General features: G+C 45.6%; 1 protein-coding gene across 2 annotated transcripts in view; it reads right to left on the bottom strand.

Moving 5' to 3' along the window:
* LOC146772876 (sodium/potassium-transporting ATPase subunit alpha-2) overlaps positions 1–25,602 on the bottom strand; it is a 348,828-nt gene extending 323,226 nt beyond the window's left edge. The window contains exon 1 of one of the 2 annotated variants that reach the window (XM_085637734.1): positions 25,447–25,602. In XM_085637734.1, the coding sequence (XP_085493860.1) occupies positions 25,447–25,512 (66 nt within the window). In that variant the 5' untranslated portion in view covers positions 25,513–25,602. Of the gene's footprint in view, positions 1–17,830; positions 18,237–25,446 lie in introns of those variants that run through there. The other variant, XM_085637735.1, reaches the window with a different exon arrangement.
* Positions 25,603–26,053: the final 451 nt, after the last annotated feature.

Below are 26,053 nucleotides of genomic sequence, written 5' to 3'. Positions count from 1 at the left end.
CTCCATCACCGACATCATCTCCCCGCAGGCCATCGCATCCACCAACTACACCCTGCTGGGAGACCTTAACTTCGACATCGACAACCGACTGGACCCCAACACGCATCTCTCTTGGACAACCTCCACAACATTGGACTCCGTCAGATTGTGACCGAGCCCACGCAGTCAACAGGACACACCCTTGACCCCCTCTTCACTACAGGAAACTCCATGACCTTCAGCCACACTACCGAACTCCCATGGACCGACCATCGTTGCGTCCATTTCACCTTCAGAACACCCACCATCCACGGACACCAGCACCTGCTCCCACGAATAAACTGGACCAAAATCACCGACGACCAGCTCACCTCCTCACTTAACAACTCCACCCCAACCATTGCGGAAAACGACGACCCAAACACCGCAGCCCGAACTCTGCATAGATGGATCTCGTACAGCGCCAACACCCTAACCCCCTCAAGAAAAACAACAATACCCGCACCAAGAAAGCAAGATGGTTTACCACCGAACTTTGAGAGTCCAGACGCACTTGCCGCCACCTCGAAAAGGCCTGGAGGAACACCAAATCCACAGAAGACCACAACAACTTCAGAGCCGCCACCAACGCTCACCACCAACTCATCAGAGGAACAAGGAAAAAAGCGATTGAAGACAGAATCTCCACCCACGCGCACAACTGCAAGGAGCTCTTCAACATCATCAAGGAGTTCGTCCAACCCACCAGTGAGTCTACTGACATCCCTCCCTCACAAGACCTCTGCGACAAACTCAGCACCTTTTTCCACCACAAAATCAAGAGCATCTACGACAACTTTGACGAAGACAACCAACACACTGAACCCTCACCAACCATCCCCGACACCCGGAAACCAGCAATTGGCAACTGGACAGCTCTCACCACCAAAGACACAATTAAGACAATGAAGTCAATTCACTCAGGGGCCCCCACGGATCCCTGCCCCCACCACATCTTCAACAGAGCCGCCGACACCATCGCACCCATGCTCTGCCACACCATCAACTGCTCCCTGGCACCCGCTTTGTTCCCCGACGACTGGAAACACGCCGAGGTCAACCCCCTCCTGAAGAAACCCTGGGCGGACCCCACCGACCTCAAAAACTACAGACCCATCTCCCCGCTCCTGTTCCCAGCGAAAGTCATCGAGAAAGCCATCATCAGCCAACTCGCCACATTCATCGAAGAGCACAACATTCTCGACTCCTCCCAATCCGGCTTCAGAAAAAAACACAGTACGGAAAACACCCTTCTCAACGCAACAGACAACATCCGCACCCTACTGGACAAGGGAGAAACAGTAGCCCTTATCCTCAACGACCTCTCAGCGGTGTTCGACATAGTCTCTCACCGCACCCTAATATGCAGACTCCACGACCCAAGAATTCAGGACAAGGCCCTCGACTGGATCTGCTCCTTCCTCTCCGGCAGAACGCAGCGGGTCAGACTCCCCCCTTTCCTGTCAGACCCTACACCAACCACCTGTGGAGTCCCCCAGGGCTCCTCTCACAGCCCGACACTCTTCAACGTCTACATGGCTCCGCTCGCCCCCATCGTCAGAACCTACGGACTCAACATTGTATCATACGCAGACGACACCCAACTAATCCTCTCCCTATCCAACGAACCCAACACCGCCATGCACAACTTTCGAGAAGGCATGGAAGCCATTGCCAAATGGATGAAAAACAGCTGCCTACAACTAAACACCAACAAAACAGAAGTACTCATCATGGGCCCAAACCCCGGAGTCTGGAGCGACACCTGGTAGCCCCCCGCCTTCGGAAACCCGCCAACCCCCACGGACCACGCACACAACCTGGGAATCATCCTGGACTCCGAGCTCAAAATGGACCGCCAGATCAACTCCGTCTCGTCTTCCTGCTTCCACACCCTCTGCCTCCTTCGTAAGACCTTCAAATGGATCCCCCTCGAACACAGAAAGACCGTCACTCACGCCCTGGTCACCAGCAGACTCGACTACGGCAACGCACTCTACGCCGGAATAAACAAAAAACTCACCCGCAAGCTACAGAACTTCCAGAAAACCGCTGCAAAACTGATCCTCAACCTGCCAAAACACTGCCACATCTCCCAGCACCTGCGCCCACTCCACTGGCTCCCCGTCGAGGAGAGAATCACCTTCAAGATACTCATCCACGCACACAAGGCCCTCCACGGCACCGGACCAGCATACCTGAACAGCCGACTCAAATTCCACACCCCCCCCAAAGGACCCTACGATCAGCGCCGCTCTCCTACGCCGTGAGACCCTCACGGGTGAGTAGTCGCACTTAACAAACTCCTGATTGATTGATTGACAAACTGCATTGCATCGTTGTGATTGGTTGCGTGGGAGCCCTGCTGCTTCCTGTTTCTCCCAAGAAGAGGATGTAGGAGAGGTGGCGGCGGCCGTCCAGCAGGCTGGTCGGGAGGTAAATAATTTTTTTAAAACCCGAATAACTCCCCCCGCGCCCCAATGCTGCTTCCAGGTAGCAGCCGCGACTGCCGACCATTGGCTGCACTAGATAGATTTAGTCCATTCGTAGACAATTTGGGTGCAAGTGTCTTGTTGAAGAAGTGGTAAAGTCAAAGTGATGGTTAAAGAAAAAATAAATGATCACCCAAGGGGATTGAATACAAAGCAAAGGGGCTCAAACTAGTGAGGATGCCCCATACCGGATGAAATATGATTTGCGGGGAACCGGGGCCCTCTTCCTCCATGACCTAAAAACTGTCAAAAAGATTATCCTTGTGGAAATATGCTAATTTGGCTCTACTCTCTTCTTCTAAGTAGTCCTAGATGTAGTTTTAGGACAATCAGAGTCAAAGCTCACCCTGGCATGCAGAGTTCCCTAAAGATTCCTCCAGTATCCCTTGCACCTTTATTGTTAGACCTACCTTCTTTCTTCGCTAGTTTGAGGTTGGCGCATTTTGATTGGCTCAACAAGAAGAGGCCATCCAAATGTTACTCTAAATCTAGCTGAGCAAATACCAGTCAAACATGTATTTCGATCAGTTGACTTGCTCGAATTAAACAAGAAACTGAGATAATTGTCCCTCTTCTAAATTGTCACCAGTCCTCCAACACACTGGACATGAGCGATTGGTCCAGGGGAGGAGTCTATCAATTCTGCTTGACCCAGACATTTAAAGCATCCTTTTGCTTTGCTTCAATTCGCTGAAGCTAATGGGGATATTTAAGTACCTGCTCCCGGGAGCAGATCGTGCAGGTAAGAGCGGTGGGGAGGGGAGGGGTGGAGCCGGGGTGGGGGAGGGGGGGATTCGACAGACGACGAGGGTAAATTAAATAAATAACTAATTTTTCCTTTTTGTTGTCTGTCAAAATCACCCTCCACCCTGCCCAATGACTCTTACCTGCACGGGCCGCGGCTGCCTGCTCCTCTCAACCACATGGAAAGCTTACTCAAGCAACTGTGCTAATCTTGCTCAATTACCACCTAGGGGATATTCCTTCGGCTCAAGTGTTCTGAACTCCAGGTCCCGACGACAGTCTAAAATAACAGCCTTGCTGTGGTGGATGGCTCGCTGAGCTCACATTACACGGCTGCCCCACCCGGACTGCAGGCCAGTTCCTGAATTCATTTCAACAGAGGTGCATCAGGCAAACAGTCATAACCAGAAGCTTCCTAAAGTAGACGCCAATTCCCTCAAAACAGCCAACCGCAGCCAGAATCCCAACCTTTCCAGCATTTCTCATCCAAACAGCACTGGCTAAGGAGCCCAGCCTTTCTAAGTTGCCTGCTACATTCATCACTTTGTTCTTCATTCCACTGCCAATGCAGTTTGCAGTAGCGTTGCCTCTAGTAGTGCACATAGGAGGAGCCCTTCTTAAGTTAGAAATCAAAAACAGAATCAAGAATTTGTAAAATAATGTGGGTCTGAATTCGGAAAACCGGGATTGCCGAATATTGTGGAGGGAAGTTCCAAAGAGGGCTAAAGGGGGGTGAAGAATGTACCACACCAGGTAAATGCTCTCACCTGGGGGCGAAGTATTTACCAGGTGCCGTAAGTAGCTTCTATTCCAAAGTTTTCACTTGGAAATGAGGAAAGCCAAGTGAAATACATTTTGAACATATGGAATTCCACAAGTATTGCACCTATTGTACCAATTTCCTTCAGGGCCGGACAGTGCAATGCAAAAAGAACAATTGATGGAAAGAATGCTGAACAATGTCAAACATTCACCCCAGTGCAGAGATCTGGGCCTAAATCCACTGGTTTTTGTTTTGTGGCTGGGTCCATACTGGGGTGGCATAATGAGCAAAAAACAATGGATTAAACCCAGATGTGGGTCCCTTGCTCACTGTGATACTGGAATCAGCCTAGCCTGGCTGATGAGTGGTGATACCCTGAAACAAGTCCCAGGATGCTTGGTTCCGGTCCAGGAGGAAGTGACCTGGCAGTTCGGGCTGGACTGATCCCATGAGGGGCAGGGTCAAGACTGATTTGCATATGGCTGGGTCCAAACTGGGGTGGAAAAGTAAGCAAAAGAATGATGGATACAACCCAGATCGCTTGACTGGGGTGAGTGGTTGAAATGTTTCAGCACTCCGTCCATCATCTTGTTGTGTTCACTTTTATTCAACCAGGCATTTCTCTGGTGGGCTGGAGAACCTGGAGGACCCCTTTAGAGCACACGCTGTCTTTTAGAGCAGGGGGCCACTCCTGGTGCCTCTGTCCCTTTGCCCAGCTCCTCAAGGTTAATTGCAGGAGGCACAGGGAGGCTTCAAGGGAGAGTGAAATAGAGGGTGGGAAGAAAGAGAGAAAGTGATCACAGAGGGAGAAGAGAGAGAGGATGGATGTATGGAAAGAGAGTGATGTTGCGAGGAGATGAAGAGAGTGGGTCAGGTTTGAGCCTTTTTGCCAGAGCTACTTTGTGTCCCCAGTCTGACCATGGTTTCCCTTGATAAAGTTCAGCAAGTTTGACATTTCGAAATCTGTCAGGGGTGCAATACTTATGGCTCAAACTCCTGTTTGTACAAAGATAGGAATTTAACCCCCAGCTCATAATCTGGACCATAGAGTTCTACAATCCTGGTAGGACAATCCTGGGTGAACACAATGAGTCCTGGACTCAGGCGGCAAGGACATAGACAAAAGCCATAACACTTGAGCAGGAACACTGAGAGTACACTTGTGTGAGAGCCTGCACTTTGGTATGAATGTCACGCTGTCTGTCCGTAGAGAGCTAACACTGCACGACAACAGACTGCTCACAATGTCCTAAAGCACTGATGTGTCACTATTGGGAGAATTCCTGTACACCATGCTCACAAATACACAGAAGCACACTTCCCATTCACATACCCCCAGCACACTCAGAATTTCAGCTTTCACAACTTCAAACTCGCTAGTGACATGCACAATTTACACACTATACACACACACACGCACACACAACATTAGTGCACATTACTGACAGATACTTATTGTGCGCTTATATTATTTACGCAATGCATGCTTCCTCAATTCATTGTCACACCATTCTCACAGACAACCACTAATTCACACCAACACATTACCACACAACTGGGCTAGATGTGTTTTAAATTTTAAAATGCCATTTTTGTTGTCTCTCTCTTATTAGAACGAACACAACTGGGCCATTTGTACATTACAAGTACACTTGCGTGCAAATTAATTGTTTTGGTTTTCCGCAAAAGTACTTTAGTGTGTTCCAGAGAGATAGGGGCATATTTACACGCCCCTATGGACAGGAATGTCACTTTTTACGATGCTCCTGTGGCGATAGGGGCTTAGCCTTATTTACAAGGCGGAGTTAAGCACTTAACACTGCCTTGTAAATTAGGCTCCCTTTCACGCTATACTTAGGGGGTATTCAACAAGAAAATGTCCACAAGGAACTCATTCGATTTAGTACATTTATCAATAGGGAGTAAAAATTATACTCACAACTGATTCAATCAAAAAGCACGAGAAAGAGTATACCAAGAATGATTCCACTTTGCCAAAGAAAAATACAATAAATGTGACTACTTAAATAGCCTGGAGAGCTTATTTCCTTTAGCCGAAGTAAATGTAATTTATTCCATAAATCACAGTTATATCACAAACAATTTATATTTTTTCAGGCACAAATGAAAAAAGTGAAATAGTGAAAAAATAATAAAACCCAGTGAAGTGATCATAGCCTACGAAGTGAACATAATATTTAGAAGGTCTTAAAAACAACAATGAGAGGCATATGACAGTATAACGAATCTTTTTTGCTCTCCCTTGGTTGGTGTCGACGACGTTTCAACCCACTCTGGATATGGGGTCTCTTCAGGACAAATATCTGGGGACTAATGGTATTCACAACAAGGAATAAGGGTAGGCGACTGATAGCGCTTGATCGTATCCGATGCAGCTTGAGCATCCATTTGGTCCGCTGTGTCCATATTCTCAGCTTGGTTCACAATTTTAAAGACACGTAGGTAGACACGGACGGGTGAAGTGTCTGTATAGGAATTATAAACAGCCACAATGGACAGTTGTATCCGTTGTCTTTAGGGATCGCTGCTCGGTTTCAAAGTAAAAACCGCGGACAGACGAAGACGGATGATACGTCTTGTGTGAAGCATCCGATCTGACCGCTCAATCGGTAACCGCAAGCCCCCACGGCTTGCGGTTACCGATTGAGCGGTCAGATCGGATGCTTCACTCGTCCCTTCGTGAATAATCGTGTAATTGTATTGAAACCATCACACAAGACGTATCAATATGGGGCAGCACCAAAATTAAGACCAGGGAAAAGCTGGGCTTAACATGGCGAAACGAGGAGAAATGCTTTATTTGGCCTCGTTTTCACACAAAGCAGTACACATAGAAGTTACAAAACACAATTTAAAGATTGTTTATGTGCAGGTAGGGACACATTCTTGCCCATAAACAATTATTACCCCCATTACAGGCACCCTTGCACTATGGTGCAAGGGTGACTGCGTTGTCGCTACGGACCTTAATTTAGCGCCAACGCTAGGGGAAATGCAGGGGTGCACCGTATTTTTAGAAATACGATGCATCCCTGCATTTTCCGAATGGCGGAGCATGTCGTTAGCAAGTTTTGCTTAACGCCACGCTCTGTCATTCTGTTGTACATATGCCCCATAATTTTTCAAATGCATTTACCTCTTGCCTTCTGCTACAAATGTTGGTGCTCTATTACTATGTTCTTCAGTGGTGGGGGAGGGGCATCAGAACTCTAGGAGCTATCCTGATTTTTTATTTCTGTTTGAGTCAAGACTTTGATATGGGTAGAGTTCTTCCCTATAAAAGCTGTCAACGTGGTGTGTTTCGACCCGTGTAATGGATAGCAATGAATTAGAGATTTCAACAGAACTACCATTTTGTTTCTAATCCATCTACCCTATGTATTATCTTAGTTAACGTCTAGTGGGACCAGTAGCGGCTGCTACCGGACAGGGGTGGTGGGCGGGGCGGGGAGATTAATTAACCCCCCAAAAAATGTAACCTCAGAACGGCTGGCTGCCACCTCCCCTGTGTCCTCTTCCTTCCTGCAGTCAGGTTGGAAGCAGGAATGCACCCGGCAAACAGGCTCCCTGAACCAATGACACCGCAGATATGCAGCGTTGTGATTGGTCTGAGCGCTGTGAATCGGCACTCAGACTCAAACAGGGAGCCTGCGGATGTTCCTCACCAGGCTGTGTTATACAGCCTGGTAGGAACATGCAAAGTGCGTATGAACTGTTTAAACAGCCCAAGAGGGCAAACCAAACAGTTCATTCGCACTTTGGGAGTGCAAACCACACCTCTCCTGCTCTGGTCAGGTCCACCCCACACTGCACACTGAATGCATTCAATAGGAAAAATAAAATTACAATAACGATATGTTATTGTCATTTTATTTTTCCTTTTTGCGCAGTGGGGCAATGCTCCTCCGCCTTTCAGGAGGAGCCGCCCCTGAGTGGGACAGTATCTGCCATGTCTGTATTTATAGGCCCTTTTGATTTAATGCAGTGCTTCAGGCTTCATTTTAATTCTGGAGGCCATTGGCGCCTGGAGCTGGCAGGATTTAATCCTGTTTCCTGCCTCCTCTGACTGCCCCTGTCTCTGCACCTGTGGCTGCATGTGCTGGGCAGCCACGGTCCTGCCATCAACTAATAAAAACTGTGCTAAAACGGATATCTTGATTACCACACAAATAGGGTCTAGTCTTAAGTGCAAAGGTGTAGGGGGCTGCTAACATGTTTGATTGCACAAAATAAACCACAGTAGTATTAAAAAAAAATACTAGTGTTTTTAATATTTGCAGCTTGTATTAAATATTTTTGCAGATTTGTATAGCGGGAGCTTGACCCGAAGATATTGAATCGCTTTATTTGAGCACCAGTTACGTGACCCAAGGACACATTCATTTTTTTGGTAGGCACAGGGAGATTACGAGATTTGACCAGAATCACAGGATGCTGGGTCGACGCCGAGGCTTGAACCTGGTTCCCCGGCTCCAAAGTTGCCAGCTCTGGCCATCAGTGGTGGCTCCTCCGCTATGGCAAGGAGCGTCGCCCTACTGCTATCAAGCAGTGCAAGACGAGAAGTAGAAACATAAAATGATAACTTTCAGTTATTAAAATGTTATGTTTATGCGGCTTTGCGGGCGGGTGGGTGGGGGGCTGCTCTGCTCACGGTGCAGGGCAGGGGAGGAGTGGTTTGCCCACACCTAAGAGTGCAATGACTGTTTGGTCGGCCCTCTCGGGCTGCCCAAACCAGTCATGCACACTTTTCCCAGTCTCCATGCAGGCTGTATTGCAGCCTGCATGGAGAACATGCCCACCCCTCCAACGCCTGGCTGAGCGCATCTCACAGCGCTCCAAACAATCACAACGCTGCATAGCAGCAATGTAATTTGGTCAGGGGAGCCTGGGTGCCTACCAATCACAACTCTGCATTGCAGCATTGTGATTAGTCAGTGAGGCTGAGTGTGCTTCCTGTTCCTTAAGAAGAGCAGGAGCAGAGACGCTGGACCCGGCGGGAAGGTAAGTTAATTTTTAATTGTTTTTATTAGCACGACCCCGCCCCGCCACCCACGAGCCATGCCGGCCTCCACTGCTGACCATTAGGCCACATCCTCTCCCCAAATTAATAGTATTAAAAAGTGTGCAGTTGGGTGGAGTCTGTTTATTAAAACTTGGTAACTGTGAAATACTCAGTGAGTGTGTATAAAGTAATAACCAGAACTTGAATTTGGTGAAAGAAGTATGCAACTGAGCTGTAATGTCTGTTGCAAAATGTCACACTGCTTGATTTATAGCTGGCAAGGGGCGATCTTCCCGTGGACATGATCCGCTGACCGTGGCATGCTATGTGCTCACCCCCATGCCAAAGTATTAAGGCAGGAAGTTCCAGCCAACACCTTGCGACCTTATTTATAGACCTTCAGTACTTGAGCAGAATTTCAAAAGGATGAGTGCCAGGACAGATGCGGCCAACACCTCTCCAACTCCTCAGCATAGATCGCTTAAATGTAACAACGTTTACAACAGTTGTTGCTGACGCCTTGAATGTTTAGACCACTGCAGCATAATAGATCAATTAAAAGTCCATTGCGCGCATATATAACTTGGAGGCACCTACGTTTTTTCAAGAAAGAATTAGACACTAAAACATGTGTAAGATCTTTGAGGTTTGTCTAAGTCATGTCTACATTCCACTGATTTGATGGCAAGATGAGGCTGATATGAATTGGTTTCATTAGAGAACTATAATGTAATTCAAGAACGTCACCTCTATGGCACAGAAAATTAATTACAAAGCTGTTCCTTTACAAAGGGAATGAGACAATCCATGTACTGAGCAAAGGATTTTAATTGTCGGATATTGTGGCCCTCACACAACCATCAGGATGTCGTGAATCACGTACCCTTCAGGATGTATCGTGTCATCATCGGGCTGCTCCTGCGTCGAGTCGGCTGGTGCAATACCCGACGAGCTCTTTTTAGGGAGCTCTCTTGTGGAGATCTTTTTATCCGGTACAGCCGTTGGGTAAGGTGGAAGTGTGGGGCTAGTTTTTTATATATAATATAATGTAGATGAAAGACAATAATTAAAATAGGGTTCGGAGTGCTTGTCTCAAACTATTTATTTAGGAAGCCTCCTCGCCTAATTAAAACTGTGAGGTGGAGTGTTGGTAACTTAGAATGATGAGCTAGGTTATGTACACTGCCTCATTGGGGTCGACATGTTTCTCGCTCAAGTAGAGAAATCCTCTGGCGATTCTTCAGGACCAAGAATTGTTCTATCTACATGTGGATTTACGCTAATAATCCTAAATAACAGTGAGCATTCTCAATATGTAGTTTTACCTGCAGCTCGGTCTACCCTAAGATTTGCATAGAATAATCCTCTGCAGTTCCTGGTAGGTTTAAGCAAGGAGTTCTTTGCTTTAGACACGCCGAGTCCGTGTCTCTAGTTCACCTACCCTTCTCTACCAGGTCTGGGCATATTTTATTGGCAGAAATAAGTTCAAATATCAAAAACAATTATTTTCCTTAACAATGTGTGACCGCAACTGAAGCGCCGACAAACAGAAAGCATGCATTAGAAACAGAAAAGACAAAGTCTATATATCACTAAGGGCTTGATTACGAGTTGAGCGGTTCACCCGTGTTGGAGGTGCGGTGGCGGTCTTGGACTGGCGCACCAGTGGTCTAACCGCCGCATTACAAGTACGGCAGTCGGACTGTGAGAGAACCATCACAACCGTCAGGGATCCGCGATCCCCAGCTGTGGCGCGGCGGTCCTCAGGCTGCAATATGCTTGGCTGCTGCGGCACCGCCAAGCATACTACGACTTTCCTTCGTGGCTCACTTTTCACAGCGGTGAGCCCACTGTGAAAAGTGAGGCGGGGAGGAAAAAAAGGGGGCCCTAAAGGGCCCCCTTGTGTCTCTGGGCCTGGGGATACATGCAGGGGGGCACATGTTGTGCCCACCTGTTGTCATGCACCCCCTTAACAGCCCATGCCGTGTAGGACAGCCTTTGACATTCCCATTGCAGTGCCTTTTTGAAAGGCACCGCAGTGGGAATGCCGAAGGACCACCACCATACCACAGAAATACTTGTAATCTTGCAGAAGGCCGGTGGTGAGCTTTGGCGACGCGGGTTGGCGGCGTGGCACTCCGCTCACGCATCCCCAAAGTCGTAATCAGGCCCTTGGTCTGTTAGAATAAAAAACCTAACCTTCCCATTAAAATTGTTAGCATTTTCTGATAATTTTTGATGTATACCTTAGCGGTCTCCCACCCCCATCCCTTACAGTATATCCCTATTTCATCTGGGGCCTTCCTTTTTAGGAGCAGAAACTAGAGTGGGCACCAAGGTTTCTAAAAGTATTGCATTATTTCCTCTGTCTTATTTGACCTCTCTTGGGACCAGATGTACAAAAGCAAACTCTACAATTTGCCAAATCATAGATGTTGTGACTGCAAATGGCTTTTCTTAATGTAAAAAAAGCAATCAAGATACTTGGTTGCATAAACCAAGACCTTATAGCAAGACCACCCGAAAACCTCAGAGATATTTTGCTTTCCTTTGAACCACAGTTCAAAGTCAAAGCTAAATACTAAGACGTATTGTAAGGAACTTATTCTTTGGAAGCAAACTTTAATAGTTTAAAGTCGATAGGCGACAGAATAGGTATAATCAAATAAATAAATAATACCTATTCCATCGTCAGTCGGCTTCCCCCCCCCAAACGCTCTCGCCACGCCCCACCACGCTTACCTGAGCTAGCCGGCGCTGCCTGGTCTACTGGTAACCAAAATATCACTATGTTGTATGTTTGTCACTGGATACAGAGAAATATGGGAAAGTATACTGCTCCCGTTGGATCCGGCAGTCAGGTTAGTGCATTCTGACACAGCCCTACTGGTTCAGTGACTTCTGCTTACCCTGTACCAGATGATGATCATGAGGACAGTATCATACCTGGTGTTATCACTAGCTAATTCAGTGGTAAGCAAATTATTAATTTATTGGTCCAGGAAAGATAAAAGACCAAGGGTCAGATTTATGTTAACTGGCGCATCCCTGCCTATCAGCAGGGATGCGCCAATTATTATGCGCCACAGCTGCGCCACCATGGATGCGCCGCATTTATAATGCGGCGCACCATGGGGCAAAAATGGCACAGATGCGTGACGCATCTGTGCCGTAAAAGTGGCGCATTGCTGGAGTTGCGTCGCAAGCGCGACGCAGCTCCAGCAATGTTCTGGGGGGCCCTATCTGTACAATGCTGCGTCAATCCTTACGCCTGCTTCAAGCAGGCGCAGGGTTTTGACGCAGCATGGGCCTAAAAGTGACTGAGTGAAATCTTGTAGATTTCACTCAGCCACTTTTAGGAGGCGTTCCTGCGCCGGAACGCCCCCACCTGCCCTGGAACGCCTACATGTGGCGCAGGGCTTTACAACGTGACGCATCTCCCAGATGCGTCACGTTGTAAATACCCCGCACCATGGCGCAGGATTTGCGCCGCTGCTGCGTCACAAAAGTGACGCAACGGCGGCGCAAAAGTGGCGCAAGTGCAGCATAAATCTGCCCCCAAGTTGGCCTTACCAGGATTTGGGCTCATGACCTACAGATCTCATAAGAAGGGTTTTAACTTGCTGAGTCATGTGTCAGAAAGGCTGATGGGACAGAAAGTAATACATTGACATGCAAACCCCTCGTCTTCAAAAATGTTCTATGATGGGCATTTAGAGTAACAACTAGAGGCTGACTTCTTATTGAACCTCACCGCCTGGATTACTTTGCAATACACACTTCTATTTTATCTTGGACTATCCCAGGGAAAGGGAGTTTGGAGTGCATTTTAATCAGTATGTATTGAAAAATCATACATTTCATACAAAGAGAAGGAAACACAACAAAGTGAGAATTATAACAAATGCCATAATGAAAGAATTGCAGACTTTATCAGCACATTTGAAGTGCATCAAACACAAAGTGCTATTTGTTTAGCTACATAAATGTTTTTACAAAATTCTTGCTGGGAAGACTGAGGGGCATATCATCAAGGACCGGCGATAATTATCACTAAGCGCACTTAGCGCTAGGATAATTATCGCCGGGTAACGTGGAATTTTATCGCTGAGATAGCGTGCTATTAGCAACGCTTATCTCAAAAGCGATGAAATTCCAAGCGCTAACTGCCAAATGTGAGATTATTGCTGGAATTCCAGCGATAATCTCACAAAGTTTGGCAATAGCTTGTTGATAGGGCAAGACATACTTAGCCATGATATCCACCTTACATAGGATATCATGGGTAAGTCAGTCTTGAAGCAGGCGTAAGGAAAGTAGCGATAACAGAGGTTATCGCTACTTTGCTTGTCGCTCTGCAGGTTAGCGTGCCCATTGATAATTGGAGAAATGTCGCTTAGCGACATTTCTCCAGTTATGTCAGGGCAGGAACACCCACTTTGCATCTCATTAGAGATGCAAAGCTGGGCGTTCAGAAAACAGGCGCTAATGCAAGGTTTCACGCGATAGCGTGACCTTGCTGATTAGGCGATAAAATCATCGCCGCTTTTCGTACGAAAACGGACGCAAAAGCGGCGATAATTTTTTATCGCCTCGTTGATGATATGCCCCTGAATCTTTTTGCTTGAACTAGGGATGCTCAGGACCAGGCACATATCATCAGATTCAAAAACATTTATTCCACAGCCACCAATTTCTGCACTACAACTACGGCCTCTACTTGCAGCTTGCTTAAAACGTTGCCTGTCGCAAAGGGTTGGAGAGGAAAGCTAAGGTTGGATGGGAGGGAGATGAAGGTATGCAGTGCAACAATTACAGCAGAACATGTACCCAATCCATATACCCTGGGATGACTCTTTCAAATATCTGAGGTTCTTAAAGGATTAAAATACCCTGCTCGACAGCGGAGAAGACAGAGACTGACCAAAGCAGCCAGTAGACAAAGCCAAAAATTTACTATGACTGGTTCGTTAGTTATGCTTAGGGCTCCCGGCTTTATAGTATTATTTTTTTAAACATTTCATCTGTATTTATCTATATTTATTGTTTGGCAATCTTATTGGTATTTATCCATACTTATTTTGTGTTTTAAGAATACATGAAACCGTAAAATTGTATATTGCCACATTCATTTAACTCGAACGTGCACTCTTGAACGTGCCTTTTTATGGAAATCTCATCCTATTTTTTAACTTTCCATGCTGTCTATCTGCTCCGCTGTTGCCTAGATTTCATGAAAGACAGCATGGAGAGTCTCTCACAACAAGCACCATTTTCAGTATTTTTCCACTTTTAAAAATAAATACAGACCGGAAACACGAGGGGGCAGATTTACAAGAAGGTGTCACAGCATGGCACCGCAAGCCCTTTGTCTGCGCCACGCTGCAGCACTTTCAGAGCACAGGAATGCGACCTATTTACAATGATATGTCGCATTCCTGTGCTCTCACCTGTGCTGGCGCACAAACAGCTGCCATGCGCCGGCGCAGGCACCCTTGCACCATGGTGCAAGGATGCCTGCGACATGGGGAGATTGTTTTTGTGTAGGAATGGGCACCTTCCTGCACAAAAACAATCACTGCAGGCATTTTCCTCTTTCAATGCATGCTCTAGAACGCAGCAAGCATTGAAAGAGGAAAGAAACAAGGAGAAATCTAAACATTTCTCCTCGTTACGCCTCACTACGCCACTTCTAGGGTGGCGTAGCATACTGACGCATTTCCAGGTTTATGAATCCTCGTAAATCTGGAAATGTGTCTGGTTCCATGGGTGTTGCATAGGAACACCCACAGCAACACCCATGGAACGCCCCTTTCACCCAAAGTGCTGAGTGTAAAGGGAACGTATTTACAAGGACAGGAAAAGCCACGCAGGGTGGCTTTTCCTGTCCTTTTAAATATGGGTCAGAGAAATGCGCTGCAAGTTCATCACAAAAAGTGACGTACTGGCAGCGCAAGGGGCTTGCAAATCTGCCCCATGGTTTTCTATGTGTATTTATCTGTAAAAATCAGTAAAAACGGAAAACTAGAAGCCTTACTTATGCTCCATCTACCTTTCATACTAATATAATACAAGGAATGGTGGGGTTTACAGTGGACGTAAAGAGGCTCAGTCATAGAAGAGGTCCTGATTCCCTATGGTAATTTGCAAGTGGTGGAAACTCTATTTTTGTCAGGTATTTTTAAGCAATATTTCCTACCTGGGGTATAAACTATAGCAATGATGTAAATCGCAGAGCAAATGATGGCTCTTATCCAGCATTATCCCTAGTCACCACACTTGAACAAAGCACCTATTTGGTCTCATCAGATCTGCTCTTATCAAGCTATTTGTACTATACTCATAGCAGGAGGATTTCTGACCACTGAATAGATATTTAGAAAATTATTTCAGTCCATGATTCCATATTCATTGTTGAAATATATTGTTGAGCATCTTCTGCTTGGTTCAGATTTACAGATATAGGACAGTGAATAAATTACTCACAAGCCACGGGAAACGACCATTACAACGCAGTCATTACAACGCACTACCTTTACAATGCAGTCATTACAACACAACATCCTTTACATCCAACGCCATTACAACAAAGCCATTACAGCGCTTGTCACTACAACGCATGCCATTACAATGCATGCAACTACAACGCATGCGAATACAACACATTATAAGGTAGGTACTGGGAAACGGTCATTTTTACCCCTACACTATCCAACACTTACCCTACTGTTGCACTCACTGGAGTGGGAATAGTATTTTTACCCCTACACTATCCAACACTTACCCTACTGCAGTGGCGGCTCGTATAGGGCGTGCTGCGGGGCAGTGAGGCGGGGTGGGGGAGGGGCAGTGTGGGGGGTAGTAAACTCAGACATACGACGGAATGGAGGAATATTTCCTCCGTTCTGTTGTATGTCCGAGTTTACTACCCCCCACCCCACCACCCCGCAGCATGCCCTATGCGAGCCGCCACTTCCCTACTGTTGCATTCACTGGAGTGGGAATAATAATTTTGACCCCTACACTATCCAACACTTACACTACTGTTGCCCTAAAAGTATTATGCGTTGTAATGGTATGCGTTGTAAGTGTAGTTTCTAAAAATGCGTTGTGATGGCATGCATTGTAAAATCATGCGTTGTAATGGATGTTGTGATGTAAAAACCACGTTGTAAAGGCATGCGTTGTAAAAGTTTGCATTGTAACGTGTCCTATTCACAAGCCACTAACTCCATCTTCATTACCCACGCTTCATCTTGTAATTAAATATTTCCATCAAGATCCAAAGCATGAATAGAAGTTATGTGGAAGAAATATTAGAAAAAGAACCTTGCTGTTTATCCTAAACAGGGCAACTGGAGTTTTGCAATTTTGCACCCATTGTGCCCATTTAGTGCATTTGCCGCATTATCCATCTCCTGCTGCTTATTCTGCAGATTTTACCAAAACAATGTTTGTTTCGAGCTCAAACGGATCAAACGTTTCTAAAAATGATGCAATACGTGTTGCAGTGCAGTGGAAGGGCCTTCACAAATGTTGACTGGTCACCTTTCAGTTGCTTACTGCTACATTTGGGTGTTAAACTATTACTAATGATGTGAAAGCCATGCCCAGAGAGTGTTAAGTAGTGTACAAATGATAAAATAATGAATTATTCATATCACAAAAATGTGAATTTGCCTTTCTGCGCCGTATAATTTAGCCAACAGTGCCACATAATTTGGTCATCCCCAGCCGCATAACTCCAGTAACCCTGCTCTTAAATGATTCCAGGCTAAAGCTGAAAACACTTTCAGAAACTAATGGCACCGCATCCTTATATGTAACCTTGTCGGTCTAAGGCAGCGATATATTTCAGAGATTATAAAATCAAACACATCACCTTGAGCTGGCGTTGTGAGTGTGATATGGTTAGCGTGCTTTGACAGTAATAAAGTTTAACACCAGCAAGCGCTTAATATTTATATTTTATGCCAAACAAAAAAGCATTAAAACATTCAGGTTACTGTCATACAATTTCCAGTTATGTTTTGCACAGAATCCCCCAACCCCAGACTCCCAGTGGGATCTGGAACAGTGCCCCCTTCTGAAGCTAATCATTTTTGATGAGTTTGTTCTGTTTTTCAAAGCATGAATCAAGGCATAAGAAAAAGCTGGGGTATGTACATATTAACTCAGGTCCACCCACTTTTCCATCTTCTGTGTTCTCAAACAAAATACACATCATCATAAGAAGGCAGTGCCATTCTAATTGTATCTGTATCCACAAACTATCATGTATCGAATGTTGATTTTCACTGAGAGTTTAATAGTTCTAGATCATATGGGATTTCAGTCAATTTCTGCAAAGCCGCCCTTAGCTCAGCCTAGGTATACATGAAGAGTCCTAAAAAACCAGCAAACAAGGCAACCAGCCTTTTCCATCCATGTACCCAAGATCTGAAACAGCATCCCCAGATCCAACAGGACCGCCCCAACTCTTTTCTAATTGATGAAAGAGTTGAAGACTCACCTCTTTAAAGAACACTACATCACAATGCATTAACCATCCACAACCCAGGTACCTCTCCTATCGCTCATTTACTTTAAGCTTCTTTTTGACCCGGTACAGAGCTCTGCAACCTTTTGGCTAAGTCCATGCTACATAAATACAAATATATACATACATACGTTGCAGTTAAAATAAATGGTCTATTGTTTCGATAAAATTAATTTAAGTCCTATCGGGGGACCTATTAGGATCCTAAATGCAACTCAACCAAATGGCATAAATGTAAAGGAAGTACTCACCACAAAGTTGCTTGTGTCTTTCATTTCCAAAGAAGTGGAAACACGTCTAACCGAGTGGAAAAACAATATGTCTCCCTATTGCGCCTTTTTTCTTCAAACCGCTGAAACAGGTAGTTCAAATTTGTACTGCTCCATCAGAAATTGTAATATTAAGATGCCCAGCTAGGATTTTATGGAGTAACGCGGCTCTGAGTCCGACAAAGAGCAGGGCTATGTGAGCACTATCTGCTGGGCAGAGTTGGATATTCTCGACTGAACAACAAGGGAATGTAATCTGTGTGCGTACCAGGAACATCTATTTCTATCTGCTGCAATGGGCAGGATGTCAAAGATGCAATGTCTGAATGGCATCATCTCCCAGCGAGTACGCGGAACATATTTACACATAGCCTTACTTATCCAAGATGGTGTCATAATAAACTTTTCCCCAAAGTGTATGTGTTGAGGTGGTGCTCAGGTGCCAAGGAGGCCCTTGTGAAAGGGGTCAGAGAACTTGTCCAAGCTGATTGGATCTGGATGAAACTACTATGGAGATTCTATTCCAGGAACGACACGAAGCATCTGCCAGGTGTCACTGGTCCATTCGTCTTCCTCCCATGTCCGCTCGAAATACTGCGAATGCTAGACAGCAGTGGTTCTTATGGCAGGGAGTCTAAAAACATCTTGGATCAAGGTCATAAAGGTGAAATTTTGTTGGTTGGAGTGGTAGTTTGCTCATGAAGTGGCCACACATTCTATTAATGTGCACTATAAAACTGAAATAACTTTATACATTTTGGGCATTATTCTGACCATGCTCGAGGAGTTTGGGTGTTATTTCCACTTTGCCATGCCGGCTCTGGTAAATCAGATGTATTTAGACAGTTGCACCTCAGTGGCACAGCAGCAGAAATTGTGCCTTTGAAATTTGCTCCTCTGATCCCAAACGCTGTTAGGATATTCAGACAACATTGAGAAAATCCTGTTATGAAGTAGTGTGCTGCCATGCTTCTCAAACCTCATCTCATATAGGGGTGGGCGGAATTTGCGAAATTCACTTTCGCAAACTATCGCATAAATGTTGAAAATCTCCGCAAACACTCCGGAAATATCGCGAAGACGCGGAATTCTTTTTCCCACTTGTTCGCTGTATTTTTTGCGTGATCTCGACTCGCCAACTTACCCATGCGGTTGCTCACGGGCGCGGCCATCTTGTTTTCACTTGTCCCGCCCGCTCGCGTTCGATATGATGTGCCCGCGTCCTCACGCTCTCGCTCGCGGTGGAGAATGACGTGTTCGAGATCTCAATCTTCTCATACTCTCGTGGTGCATGATCGCGAGAAGAAAGACGTGATCGCGCAACAAATGACGTGATCACGCGACAAATGACGTTAATGCGGGCGCGAACTGTCACGACACAGCGCAAATGGCTACCAACAATCCAACATTTCGTGGAGAAGGCGACCGGATCGGGAAAACTTGACGGCGAACGCGGGGAATCAGGGAAGGCGATCGCGCGCACGCGAGAATGTATTTTTTTACAGCGTGAGCAAGAAAAAAATTACCGGTAAAATGCGGATTGTGGAAATTTTGACATTTTCACGCTTTCCGCGGATCGCGAAAATGCCAAATTATCGCAATTTCTGCAAGCGGAACGGAATTTTGGCCCAGGCCTAATCTCATATGACCTTGGCATGTTAGATTTGAGGTTCTTGTAGATCTCTGGTGCTGCTCACACCAAAAACGTGAGACATAAATTTGGCCCTCAACCTTTGCTTTGAAAATGTATTTGGTTGCATCTGTATATTGAAGACATATTTTGCCCAAGATAATTTTATCAGTTCTTTGCCTGGGAACTGATCAGTTAAGCCCAGATTTTAAGTACTATCAAATCTACCTCCATCAATATCAATGGTGGTATTCAGATCCATAGCGTGGCGTGATCATGTCAATGCTAACACTTCAGGCGGACATCCAATCTGCATATGTTCTCATCGTATATGCGATTTCATATTTGCCAAATTGCAATTATTTCAAACCACTTAGCAGGAGTTAGAGTGCACATTTGCTATGGGGAATTTGCATCTCAGAATAGGGTGGCTTTCACAAGCTGTGTGGGTGTAGTATATTAGTATACATGCACTTCTGCATATACAATAGATAATTACTGGGGAAAAAAACAAGTTACAGTGAAATTATGGTTGGTTTTATTATAATCAATGTAAAGGAATAGGGACCCCCTTAAGCGAGAGATCATGGTCTCAAGGGCAGGAAACAGTAGAGCGAATGCAATAGCAATCCCTTTGACGACCTATAGAATATAGTAGAAATACAAAAAATAGCGGCCATGTATGAACAAGAAAAATTGTGGTAATAATTATTATTTTATATTTTTATTATTATTTTTCATAGATAACTATTTGTAATATTTAATATAGTCTCATAGAAACCACAATGCAATTTTGTAATCATTCTGGTTTCTATGAGACTATATTAAATATTACAAATACTGATCTAAAAAATAAAAAATATATGATTAATATCACAATGTTCCTTGTGCATACATGGCCAGTATGTTTGAATTTCTATTATATTCTACAGGCCGTCAAGGGGTTTTCTATTGCATTGGTTTTATTATAATACCTTAACATATATTTAAAAAACCTCAGAAAATCACCTAAACACCCACAGTTGCAGTACATTGATGGTTATGAATTAAAACCGAAAAAACACTGAAATTCACAAAATAGCGTTAGGACCTCAATCCAGAACTCTCACAGACACCATGTAAACCATCACTCCAACATCAGGTGCAATGCTCATCCCGCCCCCTTGTGTGTCCTTTCTAATGTTTTTGAGGACTCAGGGAGTGCGTCCCCACGTCCTATAATGACTGCCACATCATTTTCTTTCAGTGTTGTAGCAGCCAATCAGATACCTTTGGAGGACCAGGGACCGAGATGATGCTTTAACCCATTCATGCCAAAGGGGAGGGTTTCCTTAAATGCTCATTTCTTTAAACCACTGAATGGATATGCAACAAATACTAAAAGTACAATCTTTGAGTAAAGTCCCTCATACCAAATTTGTTGTAATACTGTTCAGATGATATTTCTGTTTTGAGGAGCAAAACATCCATTGGGGAATTAAAATGGGAAAATGAACTTTTGGGACTTCTGCCTTTTCTTGTCCATCCAGCTGCCCCTGCATGATGGACCTGTATGAAACTTACCAGAAAGGACCCAAAGGTACTAGGAAAACCAAAACTGTCTCGCCTATCATCAATCAATCAATCAGGGATTTGGGAAGCGCGCTACTCGCCCGTGAGGTTCTCAAGGCACTGGGGGGGGTGGAGGGGGTTCGGGCAGCTCCGAGTTATCCGAAGAGCCAGGTCTTGAGGCTCCTGCTGAATGCTTGCAGTGTGGGGGTTCATCTGATGCTGAGTGGGATTCATTCCAGGTCTTGGCTGCGATATAGAAGGATCGCCCCCCCCCCCTGCTCTGGCTCTGTGGATGTGTGGGAATCCGGCCAGGGCAAGATCGGTAGAGCTGAGGCTTCTCTTGGGTGCGTGGAAGGAGATTCTTTTGTTGAGGTATTGGGGTCCAATGTTGTGGAGGGATTTGTAGGCGTGAGTGAGGAGCTTGAAGGTCACTCTCTTTTCGATAGGAGCCAGTGGAGTTCTTGTAGGTGCTGGGTGATATGGTGTTGTCGTGGGATGCCGAGGACAAGTCTAGCTGCAGCGTTATGGTTTGCCTGGAGTTTGATGAGTAGAGATTTGTTTATTCCGGTGTATAGGGCGATCCCGCAGTCCAGTCTGCTGGTTCTGAGTGCGTGGGTGACGATCTTTCTATGAAAACTCTAACAGTGCTAATGCCGTCAGCATCATATAGACTGGTTTTAACTGTGTTTTTATTGAATTTCAATGGTTTTATTTTAAACTTTTTTCCAACTTCTGCTGTGCATGGTCTACGACTAAACACAGAGGCTCTGGCACCCAACCACTTTGGGCAGCCAAGTCAAGCTGTGCACGGCTAGCTACGGTGGTCTGACACAGAGTCTGGCAATAGACCTTTCACAACTAGTCATGGGTGGCCATCCATCACCGCACATGGCCTTTCACCATGCTATACAGGAGTGGCCACAAGATCTCACCTGTAGCCCAACCACCAATTTACACAGCCGCTGCAGCACGGACTGGCCATAGCGCTTTGCCCAACCTATTGCAGGCAGTCTACTCCCATTACTCGTGCCCTTAGGTAGTGTGCAGCAAGGGTACGTGTTCTATTTTTTGTTTTTTGATTTATATATAATTTTCTTCATCATGTGTACAGATTCGACACAAAATGGTGCCTTTTTTAGACACTCAAAAAAGGTGGCCGCAGAATCATCAATCATCAAGCACTAGGGGTGTCAGGCGCTCCTCATTCTGCCCTTCAAGTGCTATGGAAAATGTGTTTCCACACCAAGAAGACTGTATTTTGTCAAACATTGAGGTTTTCAAGATGGTGGAGAAAAATTCCCTTTAACAGCCAATCACATTTGAGAATAAAATCATATGTGACTGACCGGATTCATGATTTGTGAATCACAATTTTAAGCAGCAGGAATATACAAAAGTATTAACCCCATAAAGCCAACTCAGCAACTTAAAAACCACTTATATCTCAAAACGACAGAAACTATTGAAAGCATGTAAAGTTTTATTTTCAAGCCAAGTTTAAAGTTAACCCGTTCATAATTTCTTGCTTTAGCTGCAAACATTTTTTCAGCCATATCTTATTTTTTCTCTCTGCGTGAAAGTGTATGAAATTTGGCTTGCAGAATTGTAGCTCAATAAGCAGTTTAGCTGCCACATTTCGGGCAGATTTGTACAAGGGGGATAAAGTAACAGGCAAATCAGAAAATGCCTTGTGAATGGAAAGTGCAGCTGAACAGTAGTGAAAGCAGCTATTCCGACCATCTTTATGTGGAAGAGGTGTGGCGCAGCGGCCAGGGTGCCTCACTCTGGGCCACGGGGTTCATGGTTCAATCCCCGGCGCTGGCGACAGGTTAGCCCACCACCATGTGACTCTGGGCAATAGCTCGCTTAATCTTCCTGATGGCCCCCAGCGCCGGGACACCTCTCCGGAGGTAGCTGTGCGCTTTACAAATACTGGTATTTCTTTATTATTATTTATCCCGCAGGACATTACCACCTGGTACCACGCTGGGAAGTATTTTTTAATTTGTTACATACTTATCATTAAAAACAAGCATTTACAATGCAATGGTCTCGGCAATGGTAAAGTTAGAGCTATTGGTATTGCTCATGACATTATTTTTGTTTATGTTTTAGTTTTTAAAACATTTAAAGAAACAGTCCAGCCACCCTCACACACTGTGCCTTCTAATCTTCCTAATCAGCCTGTGTGGCAAGGAAATGATAAATCGCAGCCATGTCTGCCCCTCAAAAAGATAAACTGCCTTTCCTGAGGGAAGTGGTGCGACTTCCTCTCCCATGCCCAAGCTTTGGCATTCCGCCAGTCACGAACACATATGACAACACTTGTGAAACCCACCTTGGATTTTATCCTCGGTAAAGAAAACAAAAGGCGAAAGTCGCCCATGATTTACTTTACCCACCACCTTGTCAGGGGACCACTGGAATAATAAGGGTCGTTGTTTCCTGTAGCTGCTGCTGCCAAGGTGAGGGATTCTTAGAACTGTAAATAACAATTTTCTCTCGAGCTCATCAGAAGAATTAATGGAAACTGAGTTGAACTCGGGAACGGGGTTGGAAAGCCCAAGTGGGGCACAGGCTGCAGACCAGAGAGCTGCTTTTAGGGGTGGACGGATAGATCGGTCGTTGGCCGTCCACCCTGCTTACACAACCCTCGGGGAACACACACAGCCTTATGACACACACTTAAACACTTTATTGCTCCTGCAGTCCTCCTGGAGACGGCTGGGCTCAGTACAATGTGGCGCTGGTACGAAGACACCAAGGGCTGGTTTTAGCCCCCAGCCCACCGCGGCTCTCTCCAGTGACCGGAGCGGGGTGTTTATTTGCTATGGCAGCTGCGAACGGGTTCCTCACTGTGTAAACTTTCGAGGGCGGCCACTTGCGAAGTCTGTCCCTTATCCCAGGTCTCTGCTGCGCATGAACCCACTACGCTTGCTTAGTACGGTTGTGAGGTGCAAGTTGCACACTGTGGAGCCAGCTGCGAAGACATGAACGAACCCACAGAACTTTCTTTGAGCAAACACGGCATTTCAACTCACCAGAAACGCACGCAAGTTGACTCCAAGATAAGGGGTCGAGGTATTGAATGTGGGGGGCGCCCGGGCGCAGGTCCTGCTGCAGTCTGTGTTTGGGTTCCCTCACGTGCTCTGCGCGCGCACCCTCCCCCCTTTGCCGAGCCCCCTGTTCTCCCTTTAGGAATAACCGCCACGCGCGTTGGTCGCAGGCACCACCAGCACACCGCTGCTGGTGGTGAAGGCGGAGCTTCGGTTTTTGATCTCAGCCCTCCCTCACCTTCAAACCACTCCTTGTTTTTTTGCTCTTTAAAATTACTGAGACATAATTTGGCATTTCCCCAGTGACAGCTAACAGTGTGTGGCTGCCAGCTCATTGAACTTGTCTGTATTGTAATACAATTTTGTGTTGTTGCAGTTTTATATTGCGCGAATTCGACCCGTAGCTATTGGAGCGCTTTACACGAGCACCAGTTAACATTACACAAGGACACAGTCACGTTTTTTGTCGGCACAGTGAGGATAACTGATTTGTCCAAGCTTGTATAATGGAACAAAATATAAATCATTTTTCAAATTTTTAAACAGTTAATTAGTGCAAAAGCAGCATATTTGCCCTTTCACAATAATGTACACACGGCAGTTCATAGGAGCCAATTCGTGTGAGGGTGCTGGAAACCACGACAACAAGTACACCACTGCCTTTCTCCGAGGCGAAGCAGAAATGCCTCGGAGAAAGGCAGCGGCGATTTCGGATTCGGGGGCGTGTTCTCCTCTTGCCATTGGCTGGAGGAGATAATCAGAAAAGTTGAGAAAAACACGCCCCCGAATCCGAAAAGGACGGGGCCTGTTCGGAGTGACGAAGCTCTTCTCCAATGGCTGGCCAGCATTCAAGAGGCCAGCCAATGGAGGAGAGGGGAGAAGAGGGGCGGGTGCAAGCCCCTCTACTCCAAAACGTTAAATCTCGGAGCGAGACTGCGCAAGCGCAGCCTTCGAGCCGAGACCTAAAAAGGGGAGACTTAAAGGTTAAGAGACGGGTAAGGGTTAATGGATGGGTAGGGGTGAGGGTAAGTAAGGGTAGTTAAAAAAGGACATTTTGGGGGGGGTTAGGGGTGGTAAGTGGTAAGGAAGCTAAGGAGTGTTTAGGGTTCAGGAGGTGGTAGAGATAAGCAGAGTTTAGAAGTTAAAAAAAGAGGATAGCTCAGGGGCTAACATGAATAAAGGTGAGGGGGTTGATTGGGTTACCCCAAAAGAGAAAAAGAAAAAATGGTGGTTACCCAAAATACATAAATATATATACATAAATACATATATAGAAGGAGGGTGGGAGCACACTGCCTCACATCCCAGCACTTCATTTGCCGCAATGCATCATGGTAAATGCAGTGCAAGATAACACTTACTTCAGTAGTAGTCTTTACTTTTTCACCCGTGTTGGTGCAGCCTGTGCTGTGTGACTCTAGGCACATGTTTATGGATTCATTCCTTCGACTGTAGAGAGCAGTTGTCGTTTTGGGGGTTCTAGAAATGATGCCCAAAGTCTTCTCAGGTCTTTGTACCACTCACTGGGTGAAGATGCCTCAACACAATCTCGTCAGCTTGGGGCAAATTGAGTTCCGGGATGTGAGGCAGTGTGCTCTCACCCTCCTTCTGTTTGAAAAGGCTCCCTTGAGCTACTGAGAATTTATCAGCTCTTCGTCGGGTGTGGGTAGGGTGCCAAATCTCCATAAAATGCATAGTCACCCACTTCTGGAAGACAGACAATTTTGTTTTGACACATAATTCCTGTGACCCTGATAATAATATATCGCTGAGCTGAATATATGGTGCACATGACTGCAAATTGCACATTATAAGATGTGTGACAGTATACTTGCTTTGGAGGTTGAGTGGTTGACACAGAGATCTTAATGTACCTGCTAGTCAAATGTTTCATTTAAAGTAAGGCGTATTTGATGGTTAATGCTTAAAGTGTAAATGCTTGTGTGCATGTGTGCGTGTCTCCCAACT

Source organism: Triturus cristatus, chromosome 12 (genome assembly GCF_964204655.1).
Source record: "Triturus cristatus chromosome 12, aTriCri1.1, whole genome shotgun sequence".
NCBI classification, from domain to species: domain Eukaryota; kingdom Metazoa; phylum Chordata; class Amphibia; order Caudata; family Salamandridae; genus Triturus; species Triturus cristatus.
Note: the sequence above shows the minus strand (reverse complement) of the source record. Positions and strands in the feature narration are given on the sequence as shown.